At 47.4% G+C, this 19,106-nt stretch overlaps 1 protein-coding gene across 2 annotated transcripts; it reads left to right on the forward strand.

Moving 5' to 3' along the window:
• Positions 1-1,544: 1,544 nt before the first annotated feature.
• KCNE1 (potassium voltage-gated channel subfamily E regulatory subunit 1) lies at positions 1,545-17,788 on the forward strand. Of its 2 annotated transcripts, none has more exons than XM_061453119.1 (2): positions 1,545-1,678; positions 15,212-17,788. In XM_061453119.1, the coding sequence occupies exon 2, from the start codon at positions 15,261-15,263 to the stop codon at positions 15,639-15,641; it is 381 nt and encodes a 126-aa protein (XP_061309103.1). In that variant the 5' UTR covers positions 1,545-1,678; positions 15,212-15,260; the 3' UTR covers positions 15,642-17,788. The 2 variants fall into 2 exon arrangements, with proteins under 2 accessions (XP_061309103.1, XP_061309104.1); XM_061453120.1 differs by lacking the exon at positions 1,545-1,678 and adding an exon at positions 8,943-9,268.
• The last annotated feature ends 1,318 nt before the right edge of the window (positions 17,789-19,106 follow it).

The raw sequence follows: 19,106 nt of genomic DNA on the forward strand, positions 1-19,106 counted from the left end.
ATTGAGCTTGCTGTCTACCAGGACTCCATGACAACTTTTTCAAAACCTATGAGTTTTGCAGCCAGGAATTTTTAAAAGCAAAAAAGAGTAGTTTGTTGAAACATGTCAGTAATGAAGTAAAATCCTTCTACAAACATTGTGATTAAGGTCACTTCACCATTTGCTTGTGGTGGTGCTACCCCTGGACTGCACTAGAGCGTGGCTTACTACAAGCAACAAGCAAAGTAGGAGCAACAGAGGTTGCTTTTCAGCTCTGACTGAGAACCAGTGTGGGCTTCAGCCTTGCTTGTTGACCAAGAAAGAATGGAAACTATGAGTTTAGCAGTAGTGCCTTATTTAAAGCAGGAGGAATGCATGGCAGCCTGGTTTAAGGAGGGACAGTTTCACTCTGTGTTTAGCTTATTGTTCTGAGTGAGAGGGAATTCATAAAACTGGGAAGACTTGTTTGCCTAGGAGGAAATAAAATGCCTAAAGTAACGAAAATACTTGGTGTGTGGAGAAAATGTCCATGTGTGCATATTTAGAGCCTGTGTGTATAAACATGCATATACAAACCCAGGCGAAGAGGAGGAGCGCAGAGTGATGGACCTGAGTGAGCAGCAGCCCTGGTGAGCAAGCGCAGTGTGAAGTGCTCCTTACCCACTGACCCATGGCATCCATGCACTGCCGGTGGGCACTGTGGAGGTGCGAGGTCCCTTCCTGCACACACCTGTTTGACTTTGGTTTACCAGAATTTCTTACAGGTGTAAATCTTATAGACGGTGACAGCAGAACAGAGTTTTTATTGTCCATCAATTCCCCTCTTCAGAGGTGGCAGTACAAGAACATTCTGGGTTTCTGGCGAGCCAATGGTATAAAATGAAAAGGTTTTGTGCCTCTCAGAAAGCCACTGGATTGTGTAGGTTTGCCTTTCACAACCACAACTGTCAGCCAGTCTCCTGAACTTCAGAGAGCTGGTTCCTTCTCCCGAGCTCTCTGCTGAACTTGCATGACTGATAAACCTGCCTCCCTTTCTTTCGTTTGTGTCTGCACAGAAAAAGAGGACAATATGCTGAGGGGCTGCATTTTAAGGCTGGCAATAAAGGTATCGTGAAGCATACAGGCATTAATCTCAGCAGACTGGTATGAAACTCTTGGGCTATACTTCGATATTACTCTCCCCGTCGCTGCTTTTGACTACTAACCACTTGAGCCATTAGCTGGTAAGTTCTCCAGTTTTGCCTTTTTCAGTAGCCTTGGGCTCATGTCTCCAGATGACTGACAATAAAAGTTTGACTGGAGTGGTGACAGCCCATCTACCACAATTAACATCCAGCATGTGTTTGAGGTTTGCTTATAGTAATGTCATTAGGCGGAGCTACAGCCTCTGGCACTTCTGGGAGGCTCTGTCTCTGTCGTTCTTTAAACCCACTGAAGACAGATGTAACTTCAAAATCAATCAAGTATCACCATCACTGCCTCTAAACACATCACACCTAAACTCTGTGAGAGGTTTCCTAGGTAAGTGAGACACAAGATGTCTACTGAGAGGAAGTTACAATTAACACATGATGCTAATACAGGTAAAGAAGAGGAGGACCCACCTGGAAGAATGGAGCAGCCCAGTAGTAGACCCTGTGTGTTAAGCTTTGTTTCGAGGCTCTCCTCCTCACCTCCATGGTGCAGGCCCTGATCTGAGGTAAGGATTTAAATGCTGATTAAATGAATTTGCATAACCTCAGCCCACGGAAAGTCTGGTTAAGCCTCATGTGTGCAGGCAGGCTGTTTTCCCCAGGCCAGCACAGCGAGCTCCTAACCCCAATGCACCACAGTCTGCAAGGGACTTGGGGCGCTAACTCCAGGTAGGTATTAAACAAGATCTGATTTTATTTGAAAGGGAAGAGAATTAATGATGTTTGGTAAAAGTGGGGTTTCTTGTCCACCAGTTGAGCAGACACTTGCTGCTCAAGCCTCTGCAGCTCGTGTTTCTCCTCCAAATCAGAGAACAAACTGGGCAGCAGCCATGTTATCACAGCAGCAGATGGTCCTCAGGTGCGGCAGGGACAGACATGGGGTGACATGCTCTGTGGGATGGGTTTGAACTCAGCACCAGCTGCAATAGTAGTAGAAAAATCTGTGGTCAAGGTCTTCTCCTTTCCAGTCCCTGCGGAGTCCAGAGGTACTGTGTGTGATTCTGAATGAGCAGGCTCAGTGCCACAGCAAAGCAGAAATTTCCATATGGAGTTATGCTTATTCGGTGCTACCTCTGGTTTTGTCTGTGTGTAGTTTTAGTTAGGAAAATGCCTCAACTGTTTTAATGTTCTTAATTCACGTAAGTCACTGTTGTCTGTAATTTCAGCAGGGCATAGGGAATTGTCTAACAACTGGTGACGTGCAAGTGGTGCCTGTGGCTGCAGCTGCTGGTATGGAGAGGCTGTGCCAAAGGCTGCCTACCTTGGCACTGATTTCATACCAGTTCGTCCTAAACAGATGCTCTGGCCACTCAAGATATTGGGTTAAATGGAATCAAGCAGCTATGGCTCTTTGCATGTAGAAGCTAGTCAACGTTTCCTGGAATAAATGCATCACAGCTTCTACCTTTGCTTCAAGGTGTTTCAGATGCTGAGTGCCCTATGTGATATTCACATCTTCTGAGTCAGCCCTTTTGCTTTTTCTCCTGTGAAACATGTGTGTTAAAGCAAAGAGGAACCTCACAGAAAACCCTGGCTCCAGGTGCAGTAAAAACACTCTTAGGCTGGCTTTTCTGTACCTTCTGTTCCTAAGCTGCAGGATTCAATTTCCTTCTGCTTGGTTGTGATCAGAGAAGAAAGATAACCTATGTGTACTAGCCTTATGTACTTACCAAGGGATGATCTTGCCCTTCAGCCTATAAAGCTACAAAGAAGTTGTTATATATCCTGAGCAGGTATCTAATATTCAGGGCCCCGTGGGATCACTTCTATTGAAGTGATGTGGCTCATGCTTGCCTTTCATGTCTGGTTTAGTTTACAGATGCAGAGAGCCTTTCCTCCTTGACTCACAGAAGGATTGAGCAGTAGGCAGTTTGTTTGCTCACCACTTCCAAACTGCAGGGACAAGGAACCCAGGGTGTGAGAGGTACTGATGGCACATGGGGTGCCAGGATGGCCAGAGGGTTGGGCTGTGCCCAGCACTCACTCAAGACAGAGGAGAGCAGGAGAGATGCTGGAGAGAAGGGGCTATGTATTTCTGTTGTGTAGACCCTTGTTGGGATGACAGCAGCCAGGTTTTGATGCTGTGGTTGGGTAATGAAGAGACCTGCTTCAGTGCCTCATCAGTACTGTACTGATCGGCCTCTGCTGTGGCAGGAGAAGGTATTTTGGGACCAACTGCAAAAGCTCTGACTTGTGCTCTCAAGATGATGTGTGAATTCTGACTTACCTTACACTGAACTGGGAGAAAATTTACTCATGTCAACATGTCTAAATCCATGCAAAACTGGGGTAAGGACAGTGCAAATTCATGCCAGTGCTCCAGTGAGGTCAGCATGGGCATAGCTGCATGTCCAGAGAAAGCGCGTCCTGCGTCCTGGGGGCAGTCCTGGCCTTCTTGCTCTGCTGTAGGTCAAAGGATCTCAGAGGTTTCTGAAGGGTGGCAATTTGCTCATTCTGCTCATATCTGGTGTTTGCTCAAGGGGAAAACCAGCACAGCAGGAAAATGCACGTGGCTGCTGCTAGAGAGAAGCTTATCTGTGCCTTGCACTGTAAAACGCACAGCTGCTTAAGAAAAGAGAAGAAACACCAGGACTAGTGCTGCCTCTGTATAACTTCCCTGATAACACAGGCAAGGTTGGACCTTATGTGATGCGCAAGCACAGGAAGCTGTGGGTTGCATGGGTGACAGAGTGAGCACATGGGTTTCATTATTTTAGCTAAATTTATGGAAATGTATTTTTCTCTTTTGCTTTTCAGGATACAAGGCTTCCCTTCCCCCATGAGCTGTGTATCCACCTGAACGGGTGCGTTTTTGAGAGCGTCCCTCCTGGTGCATGGAGGACCCTTCTTTTCCAACCTTACCTAGCAATTTAGTGCAAATGCCTGGAAGAATAGAGAGGACGTTTGGACAGCTCTCTCTTCCTGCACCATTAGAGGATCTTTGAGCTGTCTTTCTTCTGGCAACGCTGCCAGCAAAATAAGCTTCTGAGCATAAAACATCGCTACTTCTTGTGTATTGGGAGATCTGCTGGTAAAAGTGTGGATATAAAATGCTCTCTGAGGTTGTTCTATTCGGTGGAGGAAAAGCCAGAGATTCAGTATTATTTTTGCTTAATCAACATACTGCCAAAGGAGAACAATGCAAACTTGTTAGTCATTTTCCAATACTCTAGATATTGAGAGGATGAATAAATCTCCAACAATGTAGTGATGCTGTGGTGGCTTCCAAAAGCCCTTCCTGCCTGATGCCACAGCTCTTCGTGGGTCACTGTCAGTACGAACCCTATGCTGCCCATGCAGGTTTTGGGGCATTGGAATTTTTTTGGGGAAGGCTATCATTTAAGAGCTGTGGGCTCTTCACAAGACTGGGGATCATGTTTGATTGGATGTGCTTTGTGAGTATAACCTTTGAGTCTGATTGAGTCTGGATTGTGGTTTGTCAGGCCCACATTTCTCTTCCCTCCTCCAAGGTGAGGGAGGTGGGGAGTTGGGCACTTCATAGGGATGGATTAGTGAAGGGGTGCATCATCTGGAAACCCGTTGCTCAACGACGGGTGCTGCCGTGCTGTAGAGAAAGGGGGCACAAACCACTGACCACTCTCCTGCAGCACAGATGTGCTGCATCCTTTTGGGTGCTGAGCTTCAGACGTGATGGGCATTGCTTGACATCTGACGATCTCTGGCTTACCTCTGCAGCAGCAGCAGAGTCTGCACAGTGAATTGCAGATAGAAACTTGTATCTAAGCACGGAATAGTTTTTGGTGGGTTAGGTTTGGGGTTTGGAGGTTTTCTTTTGCTCTCTTGTTCCTTATGTGGTTGGGTGGAAAAAGTGACAATGAATCCTGCTCAGTCATAGGCTCTCATTCCATACTTGGTACATCCTGAAACCTGTACCTCTGTGTGTGCTCTGGAAAAATGCCATCTGGATTTCCTAATGGAATCTGACGCAGATTTCAACTTCTGTGTACTGCAAAGGAGGAGAAAGTTTCCAGTATTTTCCATTCACCAGTAAGTGTTAGCATGACCCCAGCATCAAAGTATGGAGGGCTCTGTGATTCTTTTCCACTGCACTGTTCTTGTAACTCTTTTCTCATAGTGTTTTATTTTTATGAGCATATAGCTTTTGTAATTCCACTTGAGTTAAGTGAGCTGTTCAGACAGCATGCTTCAAAATGTGTCTGAGGTGCTATTTTAGCTGTACTTTGCTCAAGATAATCCTTTCTTTTAAAAGGTGCGTGTAGCTCCACCTTTGCGTAAACCTTTGTAACAGACAAGTACATAATCCTCCTTAGACAACCTGGTGGAAAAGTGTGCAGAGGCTTTTGAGCTGATTGCTCCTTCTGGCTGTGCACAAACTGTGCAGACCTCCACGATGCTCATCCTCTGTAGCAGTGGAGGAGAATGAAGCCTTCTAGTGCATTCAGCCAAAGTGGTGATCCAAGTGAGTTCTGCCTGGCTACCTGGAGCTACCTTACCTTGCTCAGTGGCTTCCCAGGGAGATCTGCTGCACAGAGCACTGGAGTGGGCCAGGTGATGCAAACAACCCAGAGTCTCACCTTCCTCACCTGCCTAAATCCTGGAGGTTTGTGTCCAGGCCAATGGTACTGTGGGAGCTGACAACCGCGGCTTGCTCACAGGAGATGGAGTCCGGGGTGGATGTGAATGTGTAGCTAATGTTGTTGCCTTCCCACAACACCTGGTGAACAGTCAGAAGAATGAACTGCAGCATCAGTCACCACTAAACCAAATTTCCCCAGTCTGGTCATTAACGGAGTGAGTGCTTGCTGATTGGGGATGACTCATCTGAATCATCACCATTATAAAATATAGCACTCCAGCCTTTCGTGCATCTGCCGCCATCTATGAATTACTCTTCAGTGACAGAATTGCTTTTAACCTTGTTATGGGGGTGGGAAGCATCTCTATGCACTGTCTCTCAAAAAATGCTGCAGGTGTCAATGCAGTTATAATTTAACATTGTGGAGGTTTTTCACTCTAAATTGTATTTCAAAGATGGGCTGCAAATCGCAGGCCAGTTTCCCCAGCTGGTGTAAACTCACACAGCTCTGTTGATTCTGCTGCAGCCTCGCAGACTTGTGCCAGCTGCATCTCTGACCTGTAGCATTGCCCCTGCTGCTGCAGCCAAGTGAACCTTTATTTTGTGGTATTTTAATAGCAGAGGTTGTGCAAACACAGGGGAGCAGGTGGTCCACGCCCTGGCTTTTAAGAACCAGATGTGCTTGCATTAGCGCTGGGATATCAGCAAGTGAATTATTATCACCCTCCTGGCTGGGTTTGCTAAACATGATGTGCATTCCAATGGCTTTCATTTTTGGCTATGAGACTCAAACCTCATTTGCTGAAAGTCAGTGCTGTGGTTTTCCTGAAAGTCCTTTGTAAGATGACTTGGATAGCCCCCAATCCAAAGTCACTTCTGTAGCCTTTGGGATGAATTAGAGGTCACATCCCAAAGGGGCCAGCCGAGACTTTAGCTATAGAGCTGTTTGATGGGGAGACGTTCTCAGGATGGGAGACAGTGCTGTTTTCCAGCACTGGAGATGTTTGAAGCCCCAGCCATCCTCCTGTCCCCTTTGTTCCTCCATAAGGAAGCAGAGGCGAGCGGGCAGCTGCAGCCATGAGCTGAGCTGAGCTCAATGTCACTGTGGGACCAAAGGAGACCAAGGGCACCTTGTGAGATTTTCTGCCTCCCCTGGGCTGCCCTGACCAGCCATTTCACTTCATGCATGGGAGCCCAGCAAAACTCTGCAAGAGCGAGCTGTCATATCTTTCATGTGATTTCCCCTCATTTTGAGAGACTAACGTGATATGTATGGGAAAGTGCCAGCGATAGTGATCTGGGCAGAAACATGTTGGACTTCATCTGTTTATGTGGAAGGGCCACAGCAGTAACCTTTCTAAGAAAAAGCATGATTCACCAAAACTGTATTCTTTATGCCCCATACCTACTTCCATGAAGTATTTCTTTCCACAAAACAACAGTAAAACCAATTCAAAGCCAGAAGACCTCCACAGAAATATGGTATCAAGAGGTCTGCAGACCTCTGTGCTTGCAAAATGTCCTTTATCACCTTCCAGAGAAAGCCTGTATTTGCTTTCTGAGGGATCCCATCACTCCACATGTCGTCATTGCACTAAAGAAAATGAAACCTTCAGCTACTGACAGATCTGGGAGGGCAAAGAAACTTCTTGGTTTTGTAGCACTGAAGCTAGCCTTTGTATACTGCCATTGCTGTAGGAAAATAATCTTCTCCCTGTCAGACACTTTCTCGGGTCCCACCAAAGTCAAATGAGAGTTACACAGGTGCTTCTAAACAAAATGAGTCTGCTCTCACTTAATGAAGACATAATCCTCCTCTGAGCTGCAATGGAACCATGCTGGTGTGATGGCGGGGGAGGCAAGATCCCACACAGGCCCTGAGAGCTCCAAGAAATAATCCTTGCTTTGGTTTGCCCAGCCCTATGGAGCAGCTGCATCAGCTGGAGAAATTTTGCTGGGGGTACCCCATGGCTCAGTGATGCTCAGTGGCTGTGGTGTGAGGGAAAGCAGGGGTTAGTCACTGTATTCACATTTCTTTCCCCATCACAGGATGTTAGCTAGTGGGATCCTGTTCACAGATCTCTTCCTGGTTTTAGCAATGTGACTGAATATCAATTTTTTGCGATATAAGAATAAAGCAAACCCCAGAGGCACAGTGGTGTTGCTGTGGGGTTGATGTATTGTGCCCCTGAAGAAGGGGTTCACTCCGTGCCAGGCACCTATCTCACTCCTTATTGTGTTGGTTACCTCCCTGCTGCATTTGGGATGGTGGGATGACACCCACCCTTCACCTGCCCTGGGAAGTGGCAGGGGACTCATCACTCACCAGCTGCTCCTCCCCGTCACATGCTCCCACCTTCCCCAGGGAAACCTTGTTTTTCTTGTCTCAGAATGCTTTGGGTGATGTTGCAAGAAAATATGAAGACGTTGTTTTCATCCATTCATTTCCATACCTCAATCACCGTCTAAATTCTCGTCTCTAGCACCCACCCTAGCAACAGCACATGGTAAAGCTGAGGAGCATCAGCCGAGGAGGGGCCATCCTAGTCCTCATTTGCTGTGGGCTGTTGCAGGTCTCAGGGCAGGGAACTTCCAGGGACCACAGGACACACCAAATATGGATTTTCCAGAACCCCAGGGATGCTGAGAGCATGTTATCCCACATCAGCAGTATCATCTCAATGAGCTTACATGCAGCTGCCTTGCAAAGACAATAAATTCATTGTAGGTTCCAGGTGAGCAGCAATGAACCCTCGCTTTGACTAACAGACACTTTCTTCTCAAATGGAAAATAGGTCTTCTTTGTTTGTTTGTTGTTCTTTTTAGGTGATGGACAGGAGGTAGCCAGTCCCCCATGCAGTGAGCTGTTTGTGTTGGTTTTGAGGGGCAGCCCTGGAAATGGTTCCCCCCTTCCTTCTCACACCCCAAAGGCTGTAATATCACCAGAAGATGGACCTCACCTTACACTGCCATAGCTCCTAATCCTAGGGGATTTTGCTGTTTCTAAAAACACCTCCCTGTGCGCCTATCCACAGATTTAGTCCCTTGTCTAGACCTGAGGCATGGTGTGTCTGTGCCCTGTGCAGTGGAGTGGGGAGGTGAGTGTCAGCGTGCATGAGCAGCTTGTGTGGTGCCAAGGGCAGCAATACTTGGGATGTCCCAACACCCCAGCATCCTCTTTCTGCTCCCATTGCACTGCCCTGCCGGCACCCATGGGCTGCAGCATGGGAGCTGCCCTGGTACCCCCCCAGAACCTCCCATGTGGAGCCGGCACCTGCAGCGGGAGGCCGTCTGACAGCACCCACGCCACGGGCTCCTGCCCTCCCCCAGCCGGGTGAGCCCGCGTGTTTCCCTGTTTGCCTCTCACCTTCTGCTCTGATCCTGGGACAGGGGACACTGACACCCAGGCTGCTGCCCCTGCAGGAGCCCGCTCACACCCAGGCTGTCACACCCGCGGGCTTTCCAGGGCTCACATCCTCCTTATTCTCATTCCCCTGGAGGGGCTGGAGCCCTGCACCCGGCCGTGCTTCGTTGCCAGGTCTGTACCGACACTCAGGAGGGGCTGGTGGTGAGAGCGGGTGGTGGTGGAGAACTGGGAGGCTGCAAGAGCCACGGAGCTGCGGAGCAGCAGAGCTGAACTGATGGAGAAGAGGGAGCCAGGGCTCTGTCTGACAGGTTTTGTTTGCTGCTACAGCCGTGCCAGTTTGCCTGTTCTTGTGCAAGCCCAAGGCATCTGCATTTGTCTGGGAGGATAGACTTGGTTGTATATTGTTTGAGGAAGGTTGCTGGGGTTTCTGCTTCAAAATGATGCATATACAGTATGTGTAAGAGGGCTAAGTTTCTGCCTTGTGGTCAGATATAATGGTGCTTTTGGGAAGAAACAAGTGTATGCTACGGCATGAGTGCTGCTTTTTAAAATGAAACGAGGACCTGAAGCGTTGCTCGGGTGGGTAGGGATGGGTGGCCCTAGGACTGGTTGGAAGAGGATACAGATCTGCTAGAGAAAGGTAGGGACTGCAGAAGGTGTGCATGTCTTGTGTATAACTGCAGACCTATCCATACAGCCCTGCTTGCTTCTGGGCTGCAGTGTTGGCCCATCTGTGGTAGGATCACAGCATCCTGGATGCTGCACTGGTGCAAAATTTCCAGGAGCTGGAGGGAGGAAATGGGTCTGTCTTGTGCAATGCTCTGGCCTCCAGAAAGTTGTCTGATCCTGCTCATCTCTGTAACGAACAGCCAGGGAAATGAGCCAGAGAGGTCAGCAGATCCACTGCTTTATGGTGGTGAAGTGTGGTGTTGGCAGAAAATGCAGGGAGGTAGGTGACGTGCTGTGCTATCTTTCGTTACTAGCGTAGTGCACCGTGGTTTTGTGTGTTAACAGCTCATGAGAAGCTGCTGGAGTACTGTATTTTCTAAAGGTATGTATGTATTCCTCTAGACTCCCTTGGTTTCTGGTGCTTGGTTACTGATGCTTTTGGCAGTAATATGAGGGAGAGATTGCTGGAGGTGTTTACTCAGTATAAATTAGAATGCAGGTCCTTTGATTTGTGAGAGCTGAGAAAATTGCTTAGGAGATGAACATCTGTCATTTAACATCCACCTCTGCTTACATCATAAATACTACATTTTAACCTCAGTAGGGAAGAAAAGTACATCCAGCCAAAGCGAATCAGTTTGCCCACCTAATGCTTGAGGACAAAATTCCCTCTGAGCTCCAAAGCCGAATATCACATTAACTAGGTACATTACATGACAGAAAATTGTCTCTTTTCCTTTTAAATTGCCTGCCCCAGTGGTCGACCAGGACCCAGCAGCATCTCACAGCATGTGCTTCACTGAAGCTCGTTTGCTGGAAAGGAGGTCAATTCAGACAGGGGCAGTAAGGACCGTGATGGAGCCAGCAGTTCCAGCTGGTTTGGGTGCACTCCACTGGCAGCAGCACCCAAGCTCACAGAGATGCCATCAGCCTGCTTTTTATCAGAGATGCCTATTCTGCTTTGCCTTTGTTGGGAATCAGCCAGGTCTAAGTCAGTTCTGACATTTGTAATATAGACGGAAGTTATATTAAATGCCAGATGCGCTGCAGCTGCAAATTGCTCTATTTGAACTCAAATGTCAATTTACAGCTCTGTAATGGTATCCCTGTCACAGTCCTACCTCCCCAGCAGCAGTGGGCATGACTGCCTCAGCACCCAGACAGCCACAGCATGCTCTCCAGGACCTTAGCTTCACCTCCCTTCAGACCCAGCTGGGGTCAGACTCTGCATCATGCAGGCAGCCTCATGGACTTGCATTTGGCAGCTCTAGCACTCCATAGCTGTGAACGTTTGGGTGTTCAAGAGATTAGTATTAGATCTCTCATAGCATGGGTGTACTGGAGAGACATGGCCTCAGTGATGGTTTCTGAGATTGCAGGTAGACACCAGGTGCATGAAGCCTATCCATGCTTGCCCATGCATCTCCATCCTCCAGTCCCATAGCTCTAGCAGTAACCGGGTCTTCCTTGAGCTTGTATGTCACAGCTCTTCGTTACACACAGCCTTTTTAAACCAAGGGACCTTAGTGGCTTGAAGATTTCTTTCCTAATTCCCCTTCTTACCTGTCAAAATGCAGTCTTGACAGATGCCCTTTGCCAGGGATGCCTCAATTTTTCCTTCAGGAGGTGGCTCTCAGAGTTGGTGCTGCGCCAGTTGAGCAGTGTGAACAGACTCTGGTGTGCTTGGAAATAAGCAGACTAGGACCCATTTTCATCTACTCAGGGGCCTTTGGGCTGTACCCATCTGACCACACAGAGACATTTATGGTGTAGATCTGTTTCCTAGAGACAGATCTAGACTCAATTCCCAACTCCAGAAACCTGCCTGTGGCATCTTGACTGCTAATCACATGCTCTCCATGAAGATATCACTCAGAGGAGGTCCCTCTCCACCTCCAACAAGAAATCCATGGCATGAGAATGAAAGGGCAAGCAGCAGATGACAGTGAGGAAAGGGACAAGGCTCAGTGAGCAAGGGCCATCTCCAGTGGTGCTGCCTGGCACCATGGACCACAGGCAGTTACTCAGGTCGTTGTTGACACCTGATGGAAGATGAGTTTGGGCTATGCCATCAATACACCTGCACTGCTGGGAAACCTGTGTGTTGGAAAGCAGTCTGCACTGAGTCCATTACTTTTGCTTTGGAGGTCTGTCACCTGTATTTGCTGTAATGGATGGAGAGGCAGCAATGCATGCAAGAGCAGGATGTGTCCCACGTTGCTGCCAACCTTAGGGAATTCCCTCCGAGTCACTGGCCAGTGCAAAAGTTGCTGAACTGTTCAGTTTTGCCCCAGGTCATTTCTAACAAGTAATTCACTGCTCAGCGCTTGCTCCTCCCAAGTGATCCTCCGGGCATGCACCGAAGCCTGCTGTGGGATGGGAGCCACCACCCCAGGTGAGGTCCTGGTTTACCAGGATGAAGCCTGGGTAAACTAGGATGCTAATTTTGGGCTGGGTACGATTTTACTCAGAGCTCCTCAGGGGAGTCTCATGAGGGCATTGACCATGATTTGCAGTTCATAAGCAGTCAGCTGGGGGGAATAGTGGGAAGCAGAAAGCCACCCTGGTTATGGTCAAAACAGAGAGCTTTGGGGACAGTGAGATGTGACCATCTGCCATGGAGCAAACCAATGACACAGGTGGCTCTAAACTGGTCCCAGTACGGATTTCAGTGGAGTTGCACAGGGCTTCTGCAATGGTGGGTGAGGCAGTTAGGCTGCTGAGATTTCAGGGGAGACTTCCTGGGGAGCAGGAGAATGCCCCTTCCCTCCCTTAACCTCTCATGTTATTGCTGACTGATGTGGCTATGGAGATGGGGCCATTCAGCTCCCTGCTGGGTTCTAGCTCAGGAATCCATAAGTAGGCAGTACCTTGCAATCCTCGGAAACCTCCCAAAAGAATATAGAGAGGTAGTTGAGGATATCCAGCCTCAAAATATCATTTCATCAGCATCTGAAGTGTCTTCAGTGCTACTGAAAATTATTATGAGAAGTGATTCCCCTGTCCTTCCAGAAGAAGTTGAGAGATCCAGCGAAATTCCTCTTTGTTTTATCTTAAAGTTATTATTGCCATGACTTGTTAGCAGTTTTAACAGTTTACAGTGTTGACACACTCTACATGCTTTGGAGGAGTAATCTCAGATAAAGGTTTAAACTTCTTTTTCTCTTCCTTTCCTTTCTAAAGGATCTGAAAACAGCTGTGAAATGTGAATAGATTTTAACTATTAAGCCCATACTGCCAAGATGTTATTTCCTGTAGCTTTGACTCATGCAACTGAACAAATAAATTGGAGCAGAATATTGTTTTCTAACGTTGATTTTTGTCTCACTCTGCCACCCCCAGGCTCTGCTCTATTTAAAGCCGATACACCAAAGCATACTGTCCGTTTGCTTATTCTTCCTGCTTGCGAGGCACTGCATCGCAGGAACTGCTTGCTTGGAGCAGGGTGAGTCTGCACCCCCATGAGCCTGACCTGGCTCCCAGTGGTCACCCACTCACCAGGGGAAGCACCCTGTTGTCATCTGGTGTGGGCTGGTGCCACTCATGTGCCCCGGGGTTGTATAATGGAAAGAACAGGGCTTTGTCCACAGAATTCGTCATCCTGGGCTGAGCATTTGGCTTTCAGTGAGACCTGTCCCCAGATCCATGACTGCACAGCAGAGAAGTCTAGCAAAGGGTTCACACTGAAACCACCACATACAGTTCCATTAGCAATTAATTTCTTAATTAAACACTGTGAAGTGTGTTTGATCATACTCGTGTCTGCATTCATTGTGTATTTCACCTGGCTGCCAACAGCACCCACTAGCCCAGAACACACCGGGTAAATAACTATTCTTCATATGAGGGGTGGCAGGTCAGAAGATCAGTGTCCTCTCATTGCTTCCTCTGTCTCAGCATCTGCTTTTACAGCATTTATGCCACAGCGAGGCACAGACAACTTGAAGAAGCCTCCAGATACATCTCATCTACTGCAGTGTCATTACCGGCAGCTGCAGGCTATGTGCACAGCTAAACTGTCTCCCATGCAGAGGTCCAGCACAACATCTATACATCATTAATGTCGCTGTCACAGTGGGATGTAATTGCTGCCTAGGCCTTTTGATGGCTTTCTGCGCAAGGGTGCATTTCATTCTTGATGTATTATAAATGATTGTAATACAGTACCTCTCAAAAAAAAAACCAAAAGAACAAAAGGTAAGTATGCTAGAGAAGTTTTGCTAATATGTTGGCCTGCTCTCACAGATTTAAAACTGTAGAAAGCACTGACAGCCATCTTATGTGACTACAAGATTGCTGTTATGGAAGTCACCTTGAATAACAGTACCTCATTCAGCTGTGCTAGGGGCACAACCAGAGGGATACTGTTGTCTCAATTTTATAGAGACATTTAAATTAGGCATTGTAGTGAGATATTGTCAGTCATGTTGCCTTGCTGTTGAGGATCTGGGACTTTAGTGCTGATAGGATCACTCTTAACTGGTTTACAGCTGACATTGGAAAGGGGAAAAGGATTCTTCAGCTTGTTGTGTGAGACTGTAAATGCAGAGTGCAGTGGCTTTGGGTGTCCAGGTGCTTCTTGGTGTTACCATCTTCTGCCTTGCTCCTGACCTGCAGTGATGCTGATGGGAGTCCTCCTAACCAGACAATGAGACACTGGTTGCATAGCAATTTAGTTTGGAGGGGGGAAACAATGAAGTCCCTGGGGAAGAACTGCTAGCCTGTAAGAGAGAGGATGAAGGGATGTGCTTTTTCTTTCCATTGCTGGGTATGCAATTAACTGTAGACTCCCTCTGTTTCCACAACCTCGGCAAATGCCAGCTGGGAGTTTGCATTAAATCAGTGTGGGATACATTTCTGTCAGAGGTTTGATTGCTCAGTTTTGCATGGTATAGATCATTATGAGAGCTGCAGAAGAAAAGCAGGACTCCTCAACAGGGGTGGACAGGAGGAGCTTGCTGCAGGTACTGAGTGATTTCCATTCAGTGAAGTTTTGTTTCCAAATTCAATCCTTAAGCTAAAAGCAGAGGAGAGAGGACTGAAGGAAGCCATGATCACAAACTTCAAAGCCAGAGCAGTTGCTGTAGAGTGGGAGTGAGACACTCCTCATGCCTGTGGGGGCTCAGGATGAAAGTCACAGGCTTCAAATAGCAGCATGGGAGGTATCTGGGTGAGTGGCCAACAGCCAGGGCAGCTGGGCACCACCACAGACCAACTATGAGGACCGAGGAGCTTGTGAGGCAAGTGTTTATAGGGAATGGACTCAGCACAGCTAGCCGGGCTTGGACAAAGGAGGTGAAGGGGTCCCTCCATTCCAGTCCAGCCACCCTGTCCCTGCACAGGCCCTGAGGTAGCTTTCTTGCTGAGGAGGGGAGCCCGTAAAGGGAGACAGACGGAATCATGTCTTCATCTGATGGCACATCCCTTAATTTTATTCTTTTCTAGCTAAACTAACCATTAAGGAAGAAAGAAGCGTGAAGGACAGAAAAACAAGATGTTGGTGCTGTCTAATGACACAGCCCTGAATTCACTTCTCTCCAAGCTGCTTCAAGACTACCTGGAGCAGACAAATAGCTCTGCACCTTCCCAGGCCGTAAGTGCCAGCAACAACCTGGAAATCATCTATGTGCTGCTGATAATTGGCCTCTTTGGCTTCTTCACAGTGGGAGTCATGCTGACCAACATCCGTGCCAGGAGGCTGGAGAACTCCCGTGACCCCTACAACACCTACATTGCCACAGACATTTGGCACAAGAAGGACAGGGAGTATTTTCAAGCCAAGCTCATAGAAAATTACAAGCTGTGCTGTGTCTTTGAAAACCAGCTGGCCGTGGAGCAGCCAAGCACGCAGATTCCTGAGGCAAAGTCTTCCTAGGAAAATGGGAGAAAAGATTGTACTCTGCACAGGGACATTCCGAACGATATCTGCCACAAACAAGGCTCGCTGCTTGCCCACCTGCAGAGCCACAGGCACTGGCCTCAGTCAGGTTGAATAACCATGGACCGATGGTGAAGCTGGTGCATCTGTGATGGCCCTGGTGCTGCAGAAGTGCCCAGCCGCCAGAACCTTATTGCAATCAACGTAAGGTTGAGGATGGGACACACACATAGGGAGTATCATGGACTCATCAGATTCACCTAATGAAAAAAGCAAATCCTGGGGTTGCCAGTGTGAGCGCTTGCAGTAGTCCATGTAATTAAAACCAAATTGGATCAAATGCAAGCTAGAGGCCTTAACTGCCAAGTTTCGTTTAAGCAACACTTTTCAAGTAAGACCTGAAGTAGCTAAAATATTTGATTTGCATTTTTGTCCAGCATAGAATAATGACTCTGTAAATTGTACAGTGCTGTGGATTACCTGTTTCTTTTGGAATTGTGCAACCCTTTGAGATAAAATTTTAGAAAAAAAATCACTTTTTTTTCTGAAAACCATTTCTGTGGAAAAATGCTGGCTTTGGAGGGATACTTTTTAGTCCCTGCCCCTAATTCCCAATAGGTACCCCAGATTGGTCTTGCCAGCTACTTTTGGTTTTCTTCCTCATGGATGGGGGTTGATCCTGGCAGCAATATTTACCTTTGTACAAAGATTCAGCAGCCCATAGGGTCTACGCCGTGCAAGTGTGTAATGTTCTGAGAGTTTCAGTCACCTGTAATTATTGCACGAGACCTAAGTGCTAGCCCTGGGTTGGAAAGTGAATTTCCGCTCTGTGAAAAGCAGCTCCGCAAAGTGTTTGATATTTAATCACTGACACAGCCTATGCCTGTGCTTGTCTTAAAGACCATGAGCAGCTCCTCCAGCTCCCAGGAGCAGCCTCCCTCGCTATAGCTCTTTATCTATTGCAGTATCCAACTGGAGATCGTGCCAGCAAGGTTTTCTTGCCCTTGGCCTCCTTACTCCCTCCTTTGGCAGGCCGCGTCTGCTGAGCCATGGAGGCATGGTGGCAGCTGAACTCAGCTTCTGCAGCAGCAGCTCTCATCTGTCTCTGTTGAAAGAGAGAAATACGGCTCCCCTGGACGTCGTGTTACTCAAAATAACAACCCTGCCAATTTTATGCCTGTTTTCGCATTTGGAATCAAAGCAATGGCCTGGGCAGAAGGGGCTTTTTATTTCTGCTCTGCAGATACACATCCCATTTTTAGGTACTGGAGAGGAAAGAGAAGTGGGAAAGGCTTGAAAGAAAGTTGTGCAGAGCAGCCACTTCAAAGGCAATGCAAGGGTAGACAGCTGGCCAAGTATTTGGATGGGCAAGTGATACCAGTCACAGCATATCCCTTTTCCATGCATAGGTACTTCTTTAGCACTGCACTTTCACTAGAGTAATATCCCAGCCATAATTGTGTTCCCAAAATACTTCGGACAATTAAAACTGCAGGGTATTTTTTAAGAAAGGTATTTAGGTGGTGCCTCCCATTAAGCTGAGGATAAGATACACATTTTCAGTATCTTGAACAGCTTGGAAAATCACCACCAGCTTAATTATCCGAGTCAGTTTTTCCTCTAAGGGAATATAAACTAAAGCCAAGCTTTGGAAAAATGTTGCCTTCTCAGCTTGGGCAACTGCTCTTTTGGGATCTCACCATGCAGTCTGTTTATTACTTAATTTCCCTTCACTTGTGAGAGTTCAAATGCTCTTGCTTTATAGTTCTCCATAGGCAGGCCCATGCAGCATCGCTGACAATGCTTAAACTTGCATCAAAAATGGCTTTAAAACACAATAAAACTTTGAACATAAAGCTTGTCAAAAGGTCTCCCTCCTGCAGCTCCCCCTCCATCCCAGGTGTTTTCAGCTGTTTTGGGTCTAGGCACTTGCTGGTCACTTTATTTTATTAGCTCCAGTGCAGTCATTTGTGACAAGGGTGATTGGCAGCATTAGCTGGCTTCAACATTTTTTTTCAGCTCTGCAATGTTATGTATTTTAAAAAAGAGGGGGACCGTCATGCCTTTCTCATAACACTTTCCTGAGCCACCAGGCTACAAACCACCCTTCAGTGGCAGCTGGGAACTCCCACCACAGGCTTTCACGTTACCCTGTAGTTCTTTTTTCCCTATTTTCTTCACCTGTACAAACAATAAAATGTGAATTGCAAACCAAGCTTGTGGCCTCAGATTTACTTTTCTCCTAACCTGTTTCACAACCTCACAGAAAGAGCGCTGACACGACCTGATGCGCACCCACCCATCTGTCCCCTTTCTACACCCTATTAACCAGAGCCGGGCCTGGGTGCTGGGATATTTCCTGCTACACCCAGACCTGGAGAAATATCAAAATGTCAAGAAGAGATTCCTCACCTCGAGGGTTTGCAATACCCTGGGCAAGCTTGTCTCTGGCGTTCGGTGCAGTGATCCTGGCTGCAGCCTTTGGGCAGTTTTCCACTGCAGCCCCTGCAGCACCAGGCAAGCCTGGGTTTTGTTGCACCGCCTGCCAGAAATGAGCCTGGCAAAGGGGAGAAATAGCTGTAGGGTAGTATTCTCCCCAGCAAGGGAGGAAGGTCTTTTGCTTACCTGATTCCCAGGAGCTCTGCACAAGCCATCAGTTGGGCAGTTAGCCCTCATGGGATGGTTTGTTGATGCAGATTGTTTTTAAGGCTAGAGAGAACCACTCCGATCACAGGAGAGGCAGGAGTATATCAAGAGATCTTAGTGGTTTGGGTCAGCCAGGTTTTTCTGCACGTACTCCTAGAAAAAGGCTCTGAAATCCCTTTCTATATAGCTCTGGATTATGTACAAAGAGTTTTGGAGATGTAAAGTGTGAGCCAAGTTGCAGCCTGCATTGCCAAGCATCCTACAGGGCTTGTAAACCCAGCTCCCACTTCCTCTCTCATTACCACTGACTCAGGCAGGACGGCTGACATGGGACCCATCTCTGACTTCATGTAATAGGAGAAAGACCATTCACTGGCCAAGGAGAGCCTAAAAATGTTTGATTTGCTCATCATCTTTGCCATAGACCAAAGGCCATCAGCAAACCTATCACGTAATTACTGTCACACAGAGCTCCTGCTTGCTGGGGAGACCGAAGAATCTTCAACTCATTACGCAAGTGTTATACTTTCTTTGCCCAAACTTCAAAAGCTTGTGCTCAGGAGACATAAAATAGCCAGGGAGGCTGTCAGATGTTTATTTTTCTCCAGGCCCCAATAGCTAAAGTCCCTGGCTTCATCAGCTATGGCTTACTCTAGTCGATAGCCTTGCTGCCTGTTGGCCTAATGAGCATACCTCGAGGTATTTCTCTCTGGCTACCTATGTTTTTTTGTAATAGAAATTGCATTACATAGAAATGCCAGAATTATACAGAATTGGCATATTGAATTTAAGCCCTACATTGTTAACAGCAATGTG

Source organism: Pezoporus flaviventris, unplaced genomic scaffold, assembly GCF_033815535.1.
Source record: "Pezoporus flaviventris isolate CSIRO_AGI_PZ_B2104156 unplaced genomic scaffold, CSIRO_AGI_Pfla_v1 ptg000015l, whole genome shotgun sequence".
In the NCBI taxonomy this organism is placed as follows: domain Eukaryota; kingdom Metazoa; phylum Chordata; class Aves; order Psittaciformes; family Psittacidae; genus Pezoporus; species Pezoporus flaviventris.